Source organism: Alligator mississippiensis, chromosome 10, assembly GCF_030867095.1.
Source record: "Alligator mississippiensis isolate rAllMis1 chromosome 10, rAllMis1, whole genome shotgun sequence".
In the NCBI taxonomy this organism is placed as follows: domain Eukaryota; kingdom Metazoa; phylum Chordata; order Crocodylia; family Alligatoridae; genus Alligator; species Alligator mississippiensis.
In genome coordinates this window covers 32,434,656-32,456,958 of record NC_081833.1, presented here as the reverse complement: position 1 = coordinate 32,456,958, position 22,303 = coordinate 32,434,656, and the positions used below count along the sequence as shown (strand labels likewise).

General features: G+C 50.1%; 1 protein-coding gene across 4 annotated transcripts in view; it reads right to left on the bottom strand.

Annotated features, from left to right (window-relative positions):
- PLEKHG4 (pleckstrin homology and RhoGEF domain containing G4) overlaps positions 1–22,303 on the bottom strand; it is a 185,386-nt gene that overhangs the window by 81,324 nt on the left and 81,759 nt on the right. For all 4 annotated transcript variants that reach the window (XM_019490982.2, XM_019490984.2, XM_014595358.3 and 1 more), the window contains 3 exons: positions 22,166–22,282; positions 5,849–5,947; positions 3,661–3,809 (listed from right to left, as the gene is read on the bottom strand). In XM_019490982.2, coding sequence (XP_019346527.2) covers positions 3,661–3,809; positions 5,849–5,947; positions 22,166–22,282 — 365 coding nt within the window. The remainder of the gene's footprint in view (positions 1–3,660; positions 3,810–5,848; positions 5,948–22,165; positions 22,283–22,303) is intronic.

Genomic DNA, 22,303 nt, shown 5'->3' with positions numbered 1-22,303 from the left:
GTGACAAAAATTGGCAGGGGAGTGAAGGGGTTTGAAGATAAAAGGAAAAACAGTGTTGAACTCTTATTTTACAAATAATTAAATCCCAAGTCTATTTAAATGCAAACAAAGAAGTTGCCACACTGATAAAATGATACAATTCAGAACCTCAATGCCAGGAAATGCAGAAGTGAAGGTCAAGTGCGCAGATGTGATTCAGTGCCTTTGTTGTCCCCAAATGTCAGCCACCAAATGTTGCCCTTTTGTTCCACTGTAAAACTGCAGCTATTCCAGTGCAAGTTTTATAGGCATACTGGTAAACATGCAAGTTTTTATCTACCCTGCTCTGAAACTGAGTGGGGTCTCATAAACCCCGCACTGAGTTTGCAAAATGAGGCTTGTGGTTTTAAAGCCAGAAATGCTTATCATCATCAAATTAATTCTAAGAAAAGGCTGTGCATGTACATGGACAGCCTTGTATATGGACAACCTACATTAATTCTAAGTGGCTGTGCATGTACATGGAGGGTATCCAGAAGGGACTAAAACTACCCCAACTTTTACAGGGTTCCCTGGCAGAGGAACTAGTGGGGTTCCCCTCTTTGAAGGGATTAGGATACAGGCAACAGTGAGTTAAGGATGGGAGTGGAACCACAGGAATTCCTTGGTACTCTGCTGTACCACAGGAATACATAAGAGGTGTGGACAGCTACTTTAGCCCACCCACTATGGGCATTTATACACATATTTTTTTCCAGCGACACATTGGATATTCGCCAATTTGGAACAGACTCAATTAATGGAGTCTGCTTCGTATGCAAGCTGAGGCAAACTGCACTGCACCGCAAGCAGTTGTATAAGCGGTGAAATGCGTGTCAGCGCACAGAAAATGGCAGCAGTGCACTTTTGAACTAAAGCACCTCCAAGGTGTTTTAGTTCAAAAGCATGCTGCCGCCATTTTCTCAGCACTGACATGCATTTCATCGCTTATACGACTGCATGCGTCACAGCACTGCGTGCTTTTCAAAGCACCCGGTGCTGCAATGCATACATGTGTAAAAATGCCCTATGTGTATTACAGCTTCTGCAACCACTCCACAGTCTGGAAGGAGAGAGATGCCAACCCTCACCCACCTGTTGATGCTCAGCCAAATTTCTCAGGCTTGACAGTGCCATGAAGATCAGGCTCCAGGTGTGTATTTTCACTAACTTCAAGATATCCTGGATCCAACCCTTATAGAACAAACAAAACAAATATCTGCGGACCATACTCAGCAGGCCTATCTCGAACACTTGCAGCTTTGAGCAAGCAGAACAAGGTTTTTATCTCTAAAGCCAGCAGAAAGGCTCAGACTCCAGGAGGGCTCTGCCCAGATCAAGTTTCAAAGCCCAAAATTTCCCTGTAGCCCTGTCTGCAAGGAGTGTGGTTAAGACTTATTTTTTTAAATGGGGAAAGTACATTTTCTCCTATCCTCACTAAATTATGAAATGGCTAAACTCTCCACAGGTAATGCCTCTGTTAGATAGGCCTCTCTTAAAATTTTATTTGCACTGATCAGAGCAGTTTTCTTTACTGGATGCCTGCAACTGATTGCCAAACAGCACACTAGAAAGGTCATTAAACGTGATCTATAAGGTGTTCTTTTCCTTGTGTTACCCACTGGCTCTACCTCCCATTCCTGATTACTTTTCCCTCTCTACAGTCCCCACCAGCATGAGTTGCTGACTCTGGAATGCCACTCTGCAAAGATCACAGCCATCCACAACCTCTTCTTTTCCTTCTGTTCCTGGTTCACACAAAAAATCCATATCCGCACCTGCAAGTGCCTGGTCTAACAGAAATCTCGCCTTTTGCATTGCCCACTCCAAATCAGCCAGTGTGGGCAGTGGTGGGCTGTTTTTCTCTATCCCTTTTCAGTCCTTTTTACCTCTCCCTCTCTCTCCCCACTGGAACAGCCCTGCATTTGGCTTCTCTCTCCATCCTCATTGTCCAACTCCTCCCTATCACCCTTTCTCCACTTCCAACTTCTAGTTCCCTGACCTTTTCTTCACAGTCTCCCACACTCATCCTCATTGGCTTCTATTCTGATGAGCCACTGAACCTTTCCTCACCATCACCTCTCGAATTCAACCTGAAGCCCTGGATCAAACCTCCAACTGGCCAAAAAGCCCTTAAGTTGGTTTTCCACCAAGTACTAATCTATCTTATGGAGTTCCCTCTCATTAACCATCATCTAGTCTCTCTTGTCTTAGCCCATGACCCCCAACCCCATGCCCTACCACTGAGCCTTTCTGTGACTTCCAGAGCATCAAACTTAATGATTTTTCATCACTCCCAGCCCTCTTCTTCCTGACCTCTCTTATCTTTCTTTAACTGATCTGACTGTTGATTCTCTGTGCTACACTCTCCCCTATCCTTAACTTTGTTGCTCCACTCTCCCATTGCCAGGTAAGCCCTGCCAGCCCCCAGGCCTGGCGTCCAATTCTTCCACTCTTGCTCTAGCACTGCAGAATGTGTTTAGCAGAAATCTCATGATCAGGCTGACTTCTACAACTACTAATTCATTCTGCAGTACCTTCATCTCTATTAGCCTCCCAGCTACATAACTCTGCTTCTCCCGCTTAATCAAAATGCATGTGTGCAACCTCAGCAGCTTTTTAGCCACCTGTGACTTGCTCAAAGCCTCCCATTCCTCTGTATCCACTTTGTCTCGACTTAGGATCATGTTGATTTCATCCAAGACAGACACTGATAAAACACAACATGACCTCCATCCCCAACTTAGCTCATCTGCTATTCCACAATCCCATCCTATACTTCTCATGTACTTTTCCCCTGTCATAGATACAAACTGTGTTTGAAGCTTTTTACTACAAATTAGACTGCTGAGTCTTATGCACACTCACACTGCACCACTAAAAATCCCCTGACAGCTGTCTCCTCAGGCAAGGATGGTTTGATTGCTCAGCCTTAGACCCCTTATCAGATTATCCCCAAGTCCAATGAAAACAAGTAACAACATTGTGCCAAGTACACTTCCATATTGTGCCAGGAACAGTTTTAAAAGTATAACTTCTCTTTGGCAGATGTAAATCAAAGAGGCAGCTACTCAAACAGCACGTACAATTCCATGCAAGGAACATCATGCATGTGTGCAAACTATACCTGCACCTCGTTCCAACAAAAAATATGGCTTCTAATTCATACCCACCCCCCAAAAAAATTTCTCTCATTGTGAAAAAAATGGTAGGGATCATAGTATTGATTTAGCATATGAGCATTGTTGGCATCATCCATTAAGACTTGAGCTTTGTAAGAAGTTTGTGACATGCATTCATATGTGAGATCTGACCACCGCATAACCCTAGTGGCCTCACACCAGAAACTGTCTGGTTTGGTTTTGGAAAGAAACTCAGTGTTGTCCAAAGGGATCTGCTGTAAAAGTCTATAAGAATTTGAAAGGGGGAGGGACCACCTTGGAAATGGGGGAAAATGTCAGGAAAAAAAGGAAAAAAAAAACCAGCAAAAATTTAGGATGTGATGGATATCTTCCACAAATGGATCCTAGTACAGCAGAGCTGCTGTCAAACTGGCACTATTTGTGAGGAAAGCAAAAGAAGGGTTTCTGCCTACTTTGCTTCAACTTTATCTATTCCTTTTCTGCTCTCCCACAGGTTTACCTGTAGTCATCAGTGAGGGTTACACAGGACTCTTCCTTCCTCAGCTTAGCCAGGAGGGCGCCACCCTCCAGCTGTAGTTTGACCAGCCGTGTGTCATCAAGAACATTCTTCATTAACTGTCTGTAATTCCTGAACAAAACAGCAGCCTCCTGAGGAATTAGAGAAAGGTGGATATGGTTATTTAACTATTATAAAGTTTAAGACTGTAGCTGGGGAGGAGGGGAGGGGCACATGGCAGGGGCGAAACACTCCCTGACCCCTCTGTGTACCTCACCCCCACCCTATAAGGACCCTTAAGGTAAGAGGAGAGCCAAGGTCCAGGAACCACTGAATCCTTGGCCTCTTTGCCCAAAAACATGTGATGTTCTTTTGTGATGCAGACTCTTGCCTTAATAAGCTAAGACTAGCCCAAATTAGTTCAATGTTTTGTTTTTTTTTCTTGACAAGGAAAGTGAAGCCTTGTCTTCATTTTGCCACCCACAGTCAGCTCATGAGATCCCTGGTCTATAGGAGCCAGACCTTGCTGGACTCCCAGGTTATCTCTGATGGCATGTGTGCTTGTGTCTGCACATGTGCATGCAGAAGGAAGAAGGATCTGAGACAGTATCTTTAACTGATGCACTTTCTGAGGGGCACTCAATTGGCAGATTGGGCCTATACCAGCTACCAGTACACTGTCCCTATACCAAAAGCTTAGAAGCTTCCACTGCAAAGAAGTAAACCTGCATCTACTCTGGCACTTTCCTCATGATGTCTTGCTGTGGCACTCACTCAATACAGCAACTCCTGAAGTAGCAGCAATGGAACACAAGCACAGAGAGTGTCTTCATATTTTCAGTTTAGTGGTAAAAATGGTAATGGCTGCTCAATGCTAGAGGTACCACCATTGCTACCAGGCACAAAGCTTCTGAGGTGAGAACATTACCCTTGAGCCCAATCCTGCACTCTCAGTTGGAGGACAGAACACACTGCACTACATGACAACTAATTCTTCATGCACCTTGAAGATGCATTTAACTTTTGGTAACAGAAAGCTGCTATTGCAGTGGTTGGTAGTGATGTAGAGGTTTCTGCATCTGAAGATCTGTACTCAAGAGAAGAGAGAGACTTCAATAGCTGAATAGTGTCAAAACTGACAGGTCTTGTACAAACAAGACTTAGAAAAGGCTGCACAACACTCAGGATTTTATAGTTCTAGATGTCAACACTTGAGACAATAAATGTTTGGGGAGAAGCAACAGACAGAGTGCTGTAGTTAAAGAGTCTTTGCTTGGTAGCTGCCTTCTAGCACAGCTTAATTTTTCCTGCTCAAAGTCTGCTTCCATTTGATTGGTATGGTTAATTGAATTTTTAAGCTATTTAATGGTAACTGCAGAGAGAAAAATGTGTCCTGCTCTACATACCTTCCTTTTATCCTGGTTCTCCCCCTTCCCCACCTTTTTCTCTCTGTCCTTGGAAGATCAGACTTGGAAAGCAAGAGCTGTTCAGCACTTTTTTCTCTCCTATCAAAATCAATCTCATAAGTGAACTCATTTCTTCCAGATCTGCATCAGGTTTGTCAGAAAGAACAATCCAATGACACTCTTTCTGAACAGTCCTGGGCCCTTCCTGAGGATTTTTTTTTAACAAAGACAGCTCCTTAACAAAGACTGCATTTTATTAATACAATCAGTGCTCTTCAGACCTAAAGATACTATTAGCACCTTTCTTTCCTCCCAACATGTATTAATTACGACAGTGGCTCATTGTCATAAATCTAATGATTGGCAAAGTCTCCCAACTGCCCCAGGAAAGGATAAGGGTGGTATGCTAACACAAATGAGTAACTATGCCTCCACCCATCCCTGCATCAGTACTTTGATGATAAATTCATGGTAAAGTTAATTGCCTTTTTAATCCCTTTTTTTTCTCACTAAACCACATGCGGAGTCCCAGTTCCTAGTTCTTTGCTATTTAGACACCTGCTGTTTAATTTTTTTACTCTAGGTAATTTCCTTAAGTGTTTCAATATTAAATTAAATAATTTTAAAAATGCAGCAAAAGTCTCAGATGCATGCAGTGGCATGCATTGTATTTAGAACCTGCTATTATATCAGTAAAATCTGAGGCTGCACAGTTTCTCCCCACAGGCTGTCCAGCATCCTGCTCTCTGCAACACACTTGTATCCAGTAGTAGAGTGACACTTACCGCAGCTTTTTCCGGCAGTCTACCAGATTCCACACTGTGAATGGCCCCCTGCAGGAAAGCACAAGCTCCCTGACATCCTTGTAGCAGATGCTCTAGTTTCTATGAGGTGAGAGAAACAAGCAGAGATTACTGTCAAAGCACTATCCTTTTTAGGGCTAAAGAGAACAAGCAGCTTGTAGGGACCTCTGGGCACTGGTAGAAAGAGCTCAAGCTGGATATTTGGAGCGGAATGGTTTGTTTAATTAGACTTTAGCTACATGTACTAAACTAATAAATAGTCTCAAATAATAAAGTTAATAAGAATGAGAAGATATGCACCAGGACTAAAGACCACCTGATGGGATAAAGATTTTTGTGTCATGTCCCTGGAATGGCCTCACCAGCCACAAGTGGCCAAACTGAGTTTAGCTAGGTCATCCCATGCTGAGACCAATACAAGCCAGTTAATTACAACCCCAAGCCAAGGGGGATTCTGGGCCTCATTTTAGACAGAATATTTCAGAACGTTCTCTGGACAGCTGCATTTTTTCAAACTTAGCATTGCTTTTCATATGCCTTACTCATAAAGCCAAATTGCTTGTGTTACAATACATGGGCCTTTGGATAGCAGAAAATTTATTGCACGTGTTCTAAATTTGATACACGACATGGATTAGCTATTTCGCACCTATGAGGTCGGTACAGATTTAAGAGTGAATATCCGGTAACCTTCCAAACAGATACAAAGGACCTCTGCAACTGAAAAAACCTGAGTTATCAGTTTTCCTTGGATACAGAAAAACCATTTCAAGCCCTGGTGGTTCATGAGCTATTCATGAGCCCGAGAAGAGTCATCAATTTAGGTATGAATAGGAGCAGTTGTTTCCCTTAAACCAGAGGAATTTTTGGGAAAAGGGAGGAGGGTAAATTCCATACACAAAAGCTGGTTTTCTTTCAAATTACCATACTTCCTCACATACAACACACACTTTCGTCCCAAAATTCAGCTGCTGGAATTTAGGGTGTGCATTATAAGCGAGGCAATATGGCAATAGCACTTCCTGGGGCGTCGGGAAGGGGAGGAGTAGGAGATGAAGTGAAAGTAAGTGCAGTGCTGCACATGGGGCTCCGAATCTGTTGTCTATGGACACTTTCTCTTCTCCCTGCCTCTTTCTTCCTGCTACCAAAGGCTCCTGCTGCAGAAGCAAGGAAAGATCTTTCTTTCTTCATCCTGCCTTTCAAAAATAAGGTATGTATCTTATTCAGGGGCATGTTGTATGCAAGAAAATAGCAGTAGATATTTAAAATGGCTTCCAGATTTGGAATACTGGAACAGCCCCAGTAGAGACTGATTAGCTGGCAGGATTCAGGTGAGCTCATCAGAAATGTCAAATAAATACTGTTTGCCACATGAATGCAAAGTTTAAAGAAGTTTAGCGCTTGATTCCTGACATTTCCAGTGTGCTGTATGTATATAGCACCCATGACGTCAGATTTTCACACAAACTTCCACCTCAGTGACAGCTCTGGCAAAGTTATGCCATTAAAATAGAAAGTACGTGAAATGAGGAGTGGCCCAAGGCCCCAGCCCTCTTCCGTATCTACTTTTCCTTGACTACAAACATTTCCCTCACTCCTCTGTACTACACCTCATGCTCACCTGAATTCAGCCATAACCCTACTAAAAAGACTAATCTCTATGCATGTTCTTTCTCAGCTTTGGGTTTCAACATTTTTCTACTCTACACTATTCTACTCTTGCAAGACTGATTTATTCCAGACAGTGGGTACATCTACATGAGATGCTTTACTGTGCGGTAGCATAGCTTACTGAGCAGTAAGCACACATGTCTACATGTGTGCATGCTTACTGTACAGTAAATGACACTACTCGCAACCAAATTAGCTACCGGCAAATGCAAGTAGTAAGTTTACGTCCGAGTAGTACGTAACATACATGTAGAAACCAACCAGGAGCAAATTTGGTCCTAGTCAGCGCTACCACTAGGGGGCCAGCCCCAGATCTGGACCAGCTCTATGGCAGCCCCAGCCTCAGGCCCTTAAAAGCCTGCAGGCATTTTGAGCCCTGGGGCACGTGTGCAGGGAGCTTGAGGCTACCCCAGGCCTCAGGCTAGCCACACCAGCCTGCCTATACCCCAGCACCTCTGCCTGGCACCACAGCGCCATGCAGCTGTCAGACCTGCACCATCCAGGCAAGCAGGCTGCTCCAGGCTCCTGCCAGGCCTGTCAGTACCCAGGCCCAGCTGCAGGCACTGGGGCCAGCTCAAGCTGGCTACTGTGGTGGGCCAGTAGGGGGCGTTCTGGTGCTAAGCTGCCCACCTCACTGCACCCGAGCAAAACCAAGCTTCGGATGCCTCCCCAGAGGTGCCAACTTCTGGCCAACCCCCTTCCCGGAGCACACCCACAAGCCTGTGGTAACTGCTGCTACCACCCAACCTCCAGTCTCTGTTAGGGCTTTGTGCCACTTGGGGTACACAGGCCCTGTAGACCTAGGCATTGCTTAGCCCCAGCAGGATATATCTGGGTGCTTCTTATAGCCTGAAGCATAGAAAGTAGCCTCCCATAGTCAGTCAAGCAAAGAGAGCAAAAAGGCTTGCCCAGTCCCTCAAACATTTACTGCCAGGCTTGCTACGATAGATGGCTTTATTGATTAGAAAGGGAAGGCATTGGGAAGGAATACAAACCAAAAAGAATTTTGAAAGCAAACAGCCTTGAGCAAAACAGTATAAGGGGCTTGTTGGCCCTTTTAGTACGCATCTAGAACACTTAGATTTAAGTTACTGGCTAAAATGCAGATAAGTTACTCACACCAACGTCCAGAGGATTCTGGAGGTACATAGCTTGATTCTGTGACCAGAAGATGTCTGCCTCCCCCCACAACGTGGAGGGACCCTTTTAAATAGCCCGACTGACCTCGTCACCTGGACCCAGTCATGGACAAGTGTTATTTGATGCTGACCAATCAATTTGGAAAACATCAGCATTACCTATTGGAGTGACACTGGCTTAAGCCTAGCTTCCATGGCATGTGGTCAGAACTCAGAACAATGGAGAGGCTAGATACACCCTCTCCTACCTGAGCCAGGTCACGTAGGCAGCAACCATGGTTAACAGACATGTGAAAAAACAAAGAAAGAGAAAGAAAAAAAAAACCCCTAAGTGAGGGAGCAGAGCCACAGACCTTAGAAGTTTTTGTCACACCTGCAGCCCACCCCCAGCAGCCTGCCTGGAGCCTACAGGTGCTGTGGGGCATTGCCTCATGGCATGGCTGCCAGCCCTGTGCCATGCCCTTGTGCTGAGCACTTCAAGCACCTGCCCAGGCCTGGCAGGGACAGCCGTACAGAGGCCTGGAGAGCTGGTACAGGAGCCCCGATGGCTTTGCCATCACCCAAACCAGTGCCTGCCACTCAGGGCCCCAACTGGTCACAGGAGGCGATTGGCAAGGTACCGTGGGGCCCCCGAGCCCCTGCCCCGGCCTGGCACCTGCAGTGATGTGTCACTGGGGCAGGGCCCTTTGGGGTTGTGGCAGCCCATCCCACTGAGCTCCCCACCTGCAGCCTCCACCAGCAGCTTGGGGAGCCCAGGCCACCTCTTGCCATGACAGCTTTGCAGACTCAGCCCCAGCCATGGGGCATGGCTGGCCATGTCACTGCCAGCTACCAGCAGAGCTGCTCCCCAGGGGGGGGAGGGGCTGCCTGGGCACCTGCACACCATGCCCTGCCATCTGAAGAGCCACCAGCCAGGACCGAGCGGAGTCACCAGCCAGGCCAGATCTGGTAACTTGGTAAGTCATGTGCTGGGGGAAAGGGCCTCTCAGCCCTGCCCCCTGCCCCCAGACCCTGCTCCTGTCCCCTGCTCCCTGCTAAGCCCAGTCACATTCCCATGGCCTCCAGGTTCCAGTGGTGATGTCCAGGGGGCAGGGACGTGTAGCACAGACCCAGGTAGCCTTCCAGGTGGTAGTGGAGGTTACGGAGCAGCCTAGGCTTGGCCCCTGCTCCGTTAAAGCTCAGGGTCCCATGCCAGTTGCTCAGGTGTGCCCAGGACAACATGGGGATTACCAGCAGCAGGGCATAGTGGGTCAGGCACACCTTGGTCCGTACAAACAGCTCCTCGCACACCACCTGGGACACATGCAGTATGGGCACACTCAGGGCACAGCACCGGCACTGGGGAGGAGAAGTTGGCTCCAGGGAGCCTCCCTGGAGAGGCCCCCTGCAGGGAGGGCAAGAGCAGGGGCAGCGCCTTATTCCAGTAGTCCAGGAGCCCTGCGCCCCATGAGCCAGGGCGCCACAGACTTGGCAGTAGCACAGGAGACAGGCTGGCTTGCGGGGGAGGGGAAGGGGGGAAGCAGCAGGATCTGGAGCCACAGCAGCAGGTGTTGCCAGGAGCCTGTCCTATCCTGTCCCACCCTGGGAACAGGGTGGGGGAAGCAGGATGCCTGTGTCCAGCACCCAGCAGCCCACCTGCCCCTGCAGAGTGAGAGGAGACAAGGGGCTCGGCCAGCAACCACCTGGACCCAGGCCTGCCTGCCCAACTTACCATGGTCCCTGGGCACCCATGCATGCCTGACCCCCAGTATGAGGCCGGGCAGCACATGGCTCCTCGTACAGAGCATCTTATCTCAGAAATGTTGCAAACTTTCACAAACAGCTACTTTCTCATGGCTCTGCAGGCCCTGCGGCTGCACACAGGGGAGAGCCCGCAGTTGGCAGCTGGGATGCATCCTCAGGGTCACCATCACTCACAGCCAGTGCCCTGAGGATACACCAGCTCTGCAGGAAGCAGACCCAGGGCCACAGTGTCCTCCTGGACCAGCTGATGACAATGTCAGAAGACCATCTGGCGGCTACATGGGCCTGATAGGAAGAGGATATGGCCCACCAGGACAGGTGGGGGGTGGAGGATTTGGCCCACAAGGAGGTTTGGGACCGGGCAGATCAGAAATTCTGGGTGCAGCTCCTGGATGGAGCGGGTGGATGCCCTGCAGGAGCAGACCACAGTCCTGGGCAGGGCAGTGTAGACCACAGATGACAACTGCTGAGTGCTGAACACTGTCCTGGCCCTGGCAGTTGCCTTCATGCCACCTGCTGCTTAGCCCCTGACCCTAACCCACCTGCCCCTGCTGTCATCCCTGGGTGAGTCTCCTGCCTGCTGGTGTCACTGTGGCATGCATATCCATGTGGGAACATCCACAGGCTGGGGTGTAGACACACCTGTCCCCAGGCTCTGCCCCCTAGGCATCCCCACCCTATGGCCTCCCACCCCAGGGCAGCACACAAACCACATTTTAAATAGTTTGCACAGGGGAGAGGATGTTTTATTGTTGGTGGGTGGGGTGGGTGATGGAGGGGCTCTGTTGTTGGATATGTGGGGGATGCTCTGTTTGTTGGAGGTACGGGAGTCTGTTTGATGTGGGGAATAAAGCAAGACAATCCCCGAGCGAGGCAAAAGAGGGAAAGGGGCCAGGAGGCTTCCCTGGCTGACCAGAGAAATCCAGGGCAGCCTAAGGGACAAAAGGGGAGCACATAAAAAGTGGAAACAGGGAGAGATCACCAAAGATGAATATACCTCCTCTGCTCGTGCCTGCAGGGAGGCAGTTAGACAGGGCAAAGCTACCATGGAGCTGAGGGTGGCAACCCAAGTAAAAGACAACAAGAAATTGGTTTTTAGCTATATAGGGAGTAAAAGGAAGGCCCAGGGAGGAATAGGACCCCTGCTAAATGGGCAGAAACAATTGGTGACAGACAGGGGGGACAAGGCTGAACTCCTCAACGAGTTCTTTGCCTCAGTGTTCCTAAGTGAGGGGCACGACGAGTCTCTCACTGGGGTTGTAGAAAGGCAGCAGCAAGATGCCAGACTTCCATGCGTAGACCCTGGGACGGTGCAGAGTCACTTGGAAGAACTGGATGCCTTTAAGTCGGCAGGCCCGGATGAGCTCCATCCGAGGGTGCTGAAGGCACTGGCCGACATCATTGCAGGGCCACTGGCGTGAATATTTGAATGCTCGTGGCGCATGGGCCAAGTCCTGGAGGACTGGAAAAGGGCCAACGTGGTCCCCATTTTCAAAAAGGGGAGGAAGGAGGACCTGGGCAACTATAGGCCAGTCAGTCTCACCTCCATCCTTGGCAAAGTCTTTGAAAAAATTATCAAGGCTCACATTTGTGAGAGCCCGGCAGGACAAATTATGCTGAGAGGAAATCAGCACGGGTTTGTGGCAGGCAGATCGTGGCCTTCGATACGGTATCCCACCCCATACTGGTGAACAAGTTAAGAGGCTGTGATGTGGATGACTGCACAGTCCGGTGGGTGGTGAATTGGCTAGAGGGTCGCACCCAAAGAGTCGTGGTAGATGGGTCAGTCTCGACCTGGAAAGGTGTGGGCAGTGGGGTCCCGCAGGGCTCGGTCCTTGGACCGATACTCTTTAATGTCTTCATCAGCGACTTGGATGAGGGAGTCAAATGTACTCTGTCCAAGTTTGCAGATGACACAAAGCTATGGGGAGAAGTGGACACGCCGGAGGGCAGGGAACAGCTGCAGGCAGACCTGGATAGGTTGGACAAGTGGGCAGAAAACAACAGGATGCAGTTCAACAAGGAGAAATGCAAAGTGCTGCACCTAGAGAGGAAAAATGTCCAGCACACCTACAGCCTAGGGAATGACCTGCTGGGTGGCACAGAGGTGGAAAGGGATCTTGGAGTCCTAGTGGACTCCAAGATGAACATGAGCCGGCAGTGTGACGAAGCCATCAGAAAAGCCAATGGCACTTTATCGTGCATCAGCAGATGCATGACGAATAGGTCTAGGGAGGTGATACTTCCCCTCTATAGGGCGCTGGTCAGACCGCAGTTGGAGTACTGCGTGCAATTCTGGGCGCCACACTTCAAGAAGGATGCGGATAACCTGGAGAGGGTCCAGAGAAGGGCAACTCGTATGGTCAAGGGCCTGCAGACCAAGCCCTACGAGGAGAGACTAGAGAAACTGGACCTTTTCAGCCTCTGCAAGAGAAGGTTGAGAGGCGACCTTGTGGCTGCCTATAAGTTCATCATGGGGGCACAGAAGGGAATTGGTGAGTATTTATTCACCAAGGCGCCCCCGGGGTTTACAAGAAACAATGGCCACAAGCTAGCAGAGAGCAGATTTAGACTGGACATTAGGAAAAACTTCTTCACAGTTAGAGTGGCCAAGGTCTGGAACGGGCTCCCAAGGGAGGTGGTGCTCTCCCCTACCCTGGGGGTCTTCAAGAGGAGGTTAGATGAGCATCTAGCTGGGGTCATCTAGACCCAGCATTCTTTCCTGCTTATGCAGGGGGTCGGACTCGATGATCTATTGAGGTCCCTTCCGATCCTAACATCTATGAATCTATGAATAAAACACTTGTTCTGAGATGTGCCTGCAGTGAGCATGATGCTGGGAGTGGGTGGGGAGGTGGAGGTCTGAGGGCAGCTGTCCAGGAAGGCTACAGTGTGGAGTGCAGGAGGAGGTGGTCAACCAGCGCCTCTCACACATGGTGCCCTGGACACCAGGGGTGGGTGTGCAGCTCTCCTGGGGCCTTGGTGGGGAGGGCCCACCACTGCCACTGCTGCGACAGGTGATGCCTCTGATGCAGGGCATCCTCCTCCTCCCAGGTCTCACAGAAGAGCTCTTCCCAAGCCTCACAGATGTTATGCAGCACACAGGCTGCGACAATGACTAGGGGGAGGTTGTCCTTGGCAAACAAGGCAGGCAGTGAGGGTGTGCCAGCATCCCTTGAGGCAGCTGAAGGCACACTCCACCAGGCACAGGTCCAACCCAAGCAGCAGATAAAGTGGGCCTGGCAGGGCTCCACCTGGCCAGTATAGGGACACATGAGCCAGGTCAGGACTGGATAGGCAAGGCCTCCAATGAGGAGAGGTGGGACCACCACAGCACCCAGCTGCAGGTCCAACACCCCCCCCCGGCACAAAGCAGTCACTCTGCACCAGGGCTGGCAGGGTGGAGTTGTAGAACATGCAGGTGTCCTGGGCACGGCCTGCCCAGCTGGCACTCACATTGGTGAAGGCACAACAGTGGTCAACAATGACCTGGAGCACAACGGAGTGAAAGCCCCTCCAGCTACAGTAGAGGCAGTCATCACAGGGTGAGCAGGTGATGGGGATGTGGGTCCCATCAAGGGCCCTGATGCACTGGGGATATCCCAGGCACAGAACCCCACGCCCCTGCCTGGGAATTGTGCATGTGAAGCACCATGTGCCCCAGCACATCCTCCAAGTGCTGCACACCTCCAGGACGGCCTCCCCGGCACTGGCCCACCCCAAAGAGATGCCCCACACAGCAGAGGCTGGCAAGCATGCCCAGCCTGAGCAGGGCAAAGACCAGCTGGGAGAGGCAGCCACATAGCGGTTTTCTGCCACTCCAGGTGGGGCCAGAGCTGCTCCAAAAGGTCCTGAAAGGTGGACCAGGTCATCTGGAACACCTCCAGCCACTGCTCGTCATCACAGGTCTGCTGGACAATATGCAGTCACCAGTCCTGACTGGCACAATGGGCCCAGAGGTGGTGGGGCTGAAGGCCTGGGAGGACAATGGTGGCCCCGGGGGTGGCATCCAGCAGCCCACTGCCAGAATTACTGCCGGGGTCCAGCCAGCAGGACAGGGTCCAGGTGGCAGATATGCGGTAGTGGCAGCAGTGGTGGCCCTGGAATGGAGCGATGGAGCCAAGCAGGCAGTCGCTACATGTGGGGGAGCCAGGAGGCTCCAGATGGCTATGGACCAGCCAGCAGTCATTGCAGCAGGCCAGCAGGAGCCTGGGGTGCTAGTCATCACTGCCAGAGGCAGGGCCTACATAGTTACTGCACAGTAGTGCTGGCACACGGGCTTTTAGTGACTTTTACTGTGCAGTAACTTAATACTACTGCGCAGTATCATATGAGCACAGTTTTTGCTCGGCCTACTACTAGGCAGTATTCATAGATTTCATAGACATTTGGGCTGGAAGGGACCCCGGAGGATCATCAAGTTTAGCCCCCTGCCCCAGGGGCAGGAAGTCAACAGGGATGATAGGATCCCAGCAAGATAAGCATCCAAATCTGTCTTGAAGGCATTCAAAGTGGGTGCTTGAACTGCCTCCGGCAGCAGTCTATTCCAAACCTTGGGGGCTCAGACAGTGAAGTTCTTTCTTATGTCCAGCCTGAATCGGTCACAGTGGAGTTTGTGACTGTTCGGTCTTGTCATCCACTGGGGGGCTCTGGTGAACAGATGTTCCCCCAGATCCTGATGAGCACCCCTGATAAACTTATAGGTGGCTATCAGATCGCTCCCAAGCCTGCGCTTTTCCAGGCTGAATAGCCCCATGACTCTCAGCCTCTCATCATAAGGTCTGTTATCCTGACCTCTGATTATGCACGTAGCTCTCCTCTGCACCCTCTCAAGCCTCTCCACATCCTTTCTGAATTGTGGAGCCAAAACTGGAAGCTGTACTTCAGCCATGGCCTCACCAAGGCCGAGTACAAGGGGAGAATAACATCCTGGGATTTGCTTGAGAAGCATCTATGGATGCAAGCCAGTGTTTTGGTTGCTTTACTAGCTGCAGCATTGCATTGAAGGCTCATGTTCATCTTGTGGTCAGTCATGACCCCCAAGTCCCTTTCATCTGTAGTACTAGCCAGCATAGCACTGGCGAGCCTATAAGCACGCTGCAGGTTTTTCTTCCCAAGGTGGAGAACCTTGCATTTTTTGGTGTTAAACACCATCAGGTTCTCATTCGCCCATTTCCTGAGCCTGTCAAGGTCAGCCTGGATCACCCTCCTGTCCTCAGGTGTGGATGCTTTACACTAAAGTATGGTGTCGTTGGTGAACTTGGCCAGTCCGCTTCTGATACCAATGTCTACATCATTAATGAAGATGCTGAATAATATAGGCTCAAGGACAGAGCAGTACTCTAGCTGCGGCCTCACCAAGGCCGAGTACAGCGGGAGAATGACGTCCCGGGGATTTCCTTGAGAAGCATCTATGGATGCAAGCCAGCGTTTTGGTGGCTTTACTAACCGCAGCATCACACTGAAGGCTCGTGTTCATCTTGTGGTCAACCATGACCCCCAAGTCCCTTTCATCTGTAGTGCTAACCAGCGTAGCACTACCGAGCCTATAAGCATGCTGCAGGTTTTTCCTCCCAAGGAAGAGAAACTTGCATTTTGCAGTGTTGAACACCATCAGGTTCTTGTCCGCCCATTTCATGAGTCTGTCCAGATCCACCTGGATCACCCTCCTATCCTCAGGTGTGGATGCTTTACCCCAGAGTTTGGTGTCGTCGGTGAACTTGGCCAGTCCACTTCTGACACCAATGTCCACATCATTGATGAAGATGTTAAATAGTATAGGCCCTAGGACAGAACCTTGTGGGACCCCAATGGTCACAGCACACCAAGACGATTGGCTCCCGTCGACCACCACCCTCTGGGTCCTACCGCAGAGCCAGTTCCCCAGCCAGTGGATTGTGGTGATGTCAAGGCTGCAGTTAGCCAGTTTAGCCAAGAGGTGATCGTGGGATACCAGATCGAAGGCTTTTTTAAAGTTGAGGTATACAACGTCTATCTCTTCCCCCTTGTTCAGGTGATAAGTCACCTGGTCATAAAAGGAAATGAGATTGGTCAAGCAAGACCTACCCGCAGCAAACCCATGCTGGGTATCCCTCAGGATATTGCCTTCAGCTAGTCTGTTAAGGATGGCTTCCTTGATAATCTTTTCCAAGACCTTCCACAGGATAGGGGTCAGGCTGATGGGCCTGTAGTTTGCCAGATCTACTTTCCTCCCTTTCTTGAAGATAGGCACGACACTGGCCCTCTTCCAATCATCGGACACTTCACCAGCGCGCCAAAAGCTCTCAAAGATCCGTGCCAGAGGCTGAGCTATGATGCTCGCCAGCTCCCTGAGTACCCTTGGGTGTAACCCATCAGGGCCGGCTGACTTGAAGGTATTCAGCCTGTCAAGGTATTCCTTCACGAGGTCAGCTTCGATGGAGGACAAGGAATCTCCCTCACTTGGGCCTCCCTGACCCATAGTGGCCAGAGCCACCCCACGGAACTGGTGAAAAACTGACGCAAAGTACCCATTTAGCAAGTTCGCTTTTTCCTGGGCGTCAGTTGTCAGTTGCCCCATCTGGTTTAGCAGGGGTCCAATGTTGCTCTTGCTTTTCCTCCGGCTCCCCACATATCTAAAAAAGGACTTTTTATTTTCCTTGATATTTATAGCTAGCTGGAGTTCCATCAGAGCCTTGGCTTTCCTGATTTGCTCTCTGCAAGTCCGGACCAGAGCAGAGTATTCCTCCTTGCTGGTGGTTCCAGTCCTCCATCCTTTGTAGGTCTTCCTTTTAAGATGCAGGAGGTCCACCAGTTCCCTGGAGAGTCAAGGGGGCTGCTGTGCCCTTTTGCTGCCTTTCCTCCGAGATGGGATGGACTTTGCTTGCGCATCCAGGATTGCTCCCTTGAGGAGCAACCAGTCATCCTGAACTCCCCTCCCCTTTGAGTCATGGTCCCTTAGGGCCTCACTGCCAAGTCTCCTGAGTTTGTCAAAGTCAGCTTTCCTGAAGTCGAGGACTTCTGTATTACTGACTGACTTGCCAGCTTTACGGCAGATGGTGAAGGTGATCAGTTCATGATCACTGTCACTCAGCTTCCCTTTGATCGTTAGGTTGCTGATTAGGTCATCCCTGGTTGCCAGTACGAGGTTGAGCAGCGCTTTACTTCTTGTTGGCCCGTAGACTTCCTGCGTCAGATAGAGGTCGTTCACACATGAGAGAAAGCTTTGCAACCACTCAGATTTGGCCGAGCGCTCCTCCCACGAGATGTCTGGGTAGTTAAAGTCTCCCACGACAACCATACACTGGGATCGTGCAGCCTCAGCCAATTCCCTGGTGAACTCCTGGTCAAGGTCTCGACTCTGAGTAGGGAGTCTGTAGTAGACCCCCACTATAGTATCCCCTGTGCCGTGTTCCCCACAGATTTTAACACAGAGGGTCTCAAGTTGTCCACTGTGGGTACCAATGTTGGCTTACAGGGATGCGTAGCTTTCCTTGACATAGAGAGCTACGCCCCCGCCCCTTTTGTCCACTCGATCCCTCCTGTACAGGGTATAGCCGTCTATACCTGTGGTCCAGTCATGGTTGGAGTCCCACCAGGTCTCTGTTATCCCAGTGACATCATAGTTATTTGCATTAGCAGGAGAACAAGTTCCTCCTGTTTATTCCCCAGGCTCCTGGCATTTGTGTATAGACATGCAAGTGTCCCCTTAGGGGCTCTTGCCTTGCCTACATTTTGTTCCAGGGCTGGGGCTCGGGTGGGATCCCTTATGTGCCTTGGCCTGCTGGCTTTGCAAGGGCTGCTCAGTGGGCCAGCAGTGGCAGTAGTCCCCCCCATCCCCTGGCAGGCTTAGTTTAAAGCCCGGTGGAGCAGGTCAGCCAGTCTAGCTGAGAAGAGCCTCCTCCCCAACGAAGAGAGGTGGAGGCCATCCCTTCCCAACACCTCACTGCCTCTCTCTCCAAAGAGCGACTGTGGTCATGGAAGCCAAAGCCTTCCTGATGACACCAGCGCCGCAGTCTTTGGTTGACTACCTGGATCCTCCTCTCCCTCCTCAGCCCATAGCCCGAGACTGGGAGGATTGAAGAAAACACCACCTGCGCCCCCAGACCCTTTAGCCCTACACCCAAATCCTTGTAGCGCCTCATGACCTGGCTGGGAGCACTCCGAGCCGTGTCATTGGTGCCCACATGGATGAGGAGCATGGGATAGTGGTCTGTGGGCTGGAGGAGCTTAGGGATCTTCTCCACAATGTCTCGGATGCGGGCCTCCAGGAAGCAGCAAACTTCCCGGGCTAAGGGGTCGAGGCGGCAGATTACCCCCTCAGTCCCCCTCAGGATGGAGTCTCCCACAACAAACACTTTGCATTTGGTCTTGGGGAGAGCGGGGATGGTAGCTACAGTGTCCTGTGTTAGGAGCTGGCAACTCAGCAGGCTCTGCTGGGGCTGCAAGAGGTTCATACCTGTTGCAAAGCTCCAGCAGGGCAGGGGCCTTGGTGCAGCGGGCCCTGGGGCCCTTGACCACCTTGGTCCAACCCTGTGGCTGGACAGAAGGGGAGGTCCTGGAGTCCTCCCTTGTCCTGGAGGGAGACCATGGTCTACCCTCCACCTCCTGGAGGAGAAGGGCCTGGCAGTAGGAGTCTATCTCCTGCTCACAGTCCCTGATGGCACACAGGCTCTGGACTGTGGCCTGGAGCTCCTCCAGCTGGCATGCCAGAGACCCCATTTGGGAGCAGATCCCACAAGGGGAGGTGTCCATGCTCCCAGGCCCCAAAGCCTGAAAAAGGGACGGGCAGCCAAAGGCTCTGTCTGCGTGAAGCCCGGAACTATGGGCTCCGTCTGGGCAGTGGTCTCTGAGGTGCCAGAGGGGGGTGCTGCAGACCCTGAGGGGACCCTCGGGGTGCAGCGCATGCCCATCCATGTCATGCCGCTGGTGGGCTGGCTATGGCTGGGACTGTCTACTCTGGGGGGCTCACAGGCAAGGCCTCAGACCCTCCCGCTCACCCTCCTGTGCGAACTTCCGCGCTAACTCACGTGCCGGGCCCAGGAGCGCACCTGTTTGCACAGCCTGTTTGCAAGTCGTGTGGCTCCCTGGGGGGCTGTGTGAAGTAGGAGCTGGGGGGGGGTGTGACCCTCCTTTGCCCACTTAGCCTGCTCCCAGCTGACTAGATCCCTCCCTCCACAGGCCCCTGCTTACCTGCTGGCTCGCCGTGGCTCATCAGGGGTCCTGGGGTCACTGCTGGGGTCCCTGAGCTCACGGGGGAGCAGCGGGCGGGCTTACACCCATATTATTAGGCTACTGTGCATTAAGTGTCTTGTGCAGACATGCCCACTGGGCGCAGCTATACAAGATGCTTTACTTGGGACTAGCGCAGATTACTGCACAGTAAACATCACCGCCTGTTACCAATAGGATTCTTTTTGCCAGAGACCCCCAGGGATTGATGGATTGACATGTCAACTCATCCATTTTTGTATCAAGTGAACTTTAATAGTAATCCCTATACAATATTACAGGTTTCCTCCCTGTAATACGACCTGGCAAGTGGCTTCTCAGACATTTCAATAACGACCATCGGGGTACCAGGCCTCGGGTCCTCCGCTGGGTGTTTAAACTTTTTACAAGTTAAATAAACCAACCAACCAAACAAACAAACAACATATCTACACATGTAGACGCTCACTGCACAGTAATTTTCTCTAATTGCAAGTAAATTTTCTACTTGCAAATACAAGTAGCAAGTTTTCTTGCAATTAGTTACTGCACAGTACGGCATGTGTAGACAGCTGACCAGGAGCAAACTTTCTCTGGGTCAGCCGGGCAGCAGTGGCTGGGAGATTTCTGCAGTGGCCAGGAGATTTCTGCAGAAGGGGCAGAAGCAGGCTGCTGCCAGGAGCAGCAAATCTGCTCCTGCATGCCCATACATGTAGTCACCTGCCTGGGGTGGGTTTACTTTAGAGAGAACCCAACCCACAGTATTTGCATGTGTAGACTTGCCCACTGAATACAAAGAAAACTGGGCTTGCTTTTCTTCCATAGATCAATTCTTCTGGCAGAAACATTAAGATTCTGACTGTTCCTAAAGGATAATTTTTCTCTATCAATGTGACTGTGATGCATTATACTGTAAAGAAACCTTTGGAAATCCTCTGGCCCATCTAGGGTAGGATTTCTATAGCTAATGAAGAGGCATAAGCCTCCATGTAAATACAAAGAAAGATGCCTGACCCCCACACGGCCCTCTGGGGTTGGTAAGAGCAGGAAGCAAAAGACTCAAAAGAGCTAAAGCTTCTTCACTAGTTCTGCTTTTCATTGTGCTCTCGCAGATGAAACAAGGCATTGTCACCCAGGTATCTTGCTCTTACGTGTTTACATCAGCCTGCAGCTGGAGCCTTCGCCATCAGTGACAAGCACCAAAGGGTTCTCAACAGAGGAGCGAGGAGAAGGAAAAGCCAGGAAGTCGGTGAAGGAACAGCTCTGCTGCAGGAAAATACTAGGACAACATTGGCCCTCACACTCACTCCTGGGGTGAGGAAGATGATTGAGGGGACACTTGGTTGTTGATTTGCTCACAATTATTTCTTTACATTGCAAAAATAATTTAGCTAAAAACCTGCCATTAAAACTAGACTGTTGCTGGCAGTTGTTGTCCAGGCTGGGTGCTAGAGCCCAGCTCACATAAACCCTAGTGAGACAAAGCTAGCGACTCACAAACTTTGGATCCAGAGTATTTGTCATCACCAGAGACACCTTGGATCAGGAGCAGCCTTCCTGATTACTGCTGCTCTTCATTACCACAGCCCCAGATGTGGCCCATAAGGATCCTTAATGCACCTGTGCTTCATTTCACATCTCATCTCTTCCACTCAGCCTTGGCAAAAGTCATTAAAATTCATGCTCCTACAAAAGCAGCTTCTCCCAGGCCAAATTGACAACATACCGGGGAGGGGGGCTAGGTGTGCCAAGCCAATCTACTCCAGGTCTCAGGACATCTCAACCCACACTCTAGCTATGATACTACATATTCATAGAAAGCTGAGGTCTCCTTTCGACCCTTATCAGGGCAGCTTTCTGAAGAAAAAAAAATGGTCCTTAGGGCTGAAATTTTCTCCTCTTTTTCAGGCTTCCGCTTCTGAATGGGCTTGGAGTTTGGTGGGTTGTTTGGTAAAACGTACCCGCTATCCGTGCCAAAGAAAAAGGGTGTTCTCAGCCAGATCAGATATTTTTTCCAAGAACTTGAACACTGGTGTTGTAAATCTGGTACTGTATTTACACCTGCCAGGAATACAGTCCTCATTGAGAAGCCTTTTATTCACCCTAGGAACTCTGGCTCCAAAATGACATGATTCTAATTAACTTCAGATTATTTTCTATTGTTGGATGTGTAACTAGTTAAATAGTGACTTTATGTTAATCACAGCTGAAAGAATAACCTTCAAGGGAGCCCCAGCTTTGGATGCCTGGGACTGTAACAGAAGAAAGGAGTTTGTCCCCCTTCAACGCAGAAGCAGCAGTAATAAAACAGTCAATGTTATGATATCTACAGCTCTGGCTACACCTTGCATACATACCATTAATGGATAAACCTTACACCCCCAACTTAAACACTATCAGACATATATGCATGATGTAGCTGAAACATGGCTGTTACAAGACCAATACCTTTAAATCTCCTTATTCCTGTAGATTTAAATTGACATTGTTTCTCTTCTCTGTTCTATGGAAGTACCAAATACAAGCCTGGAAAGTAACACTGCTGCCTCTCACTCACCATGCGAAAGCTTAGCCAGTCCCGATGACAGTAAGGAAAGGTTCCATCCAATTCGAGGGGCAGCTGCGAGCTGTCTATGTGCTTGTGCAGGGACTTCATTGAGGTGAGAATCTCAAACTAAGAAGAAGACAAGTATTT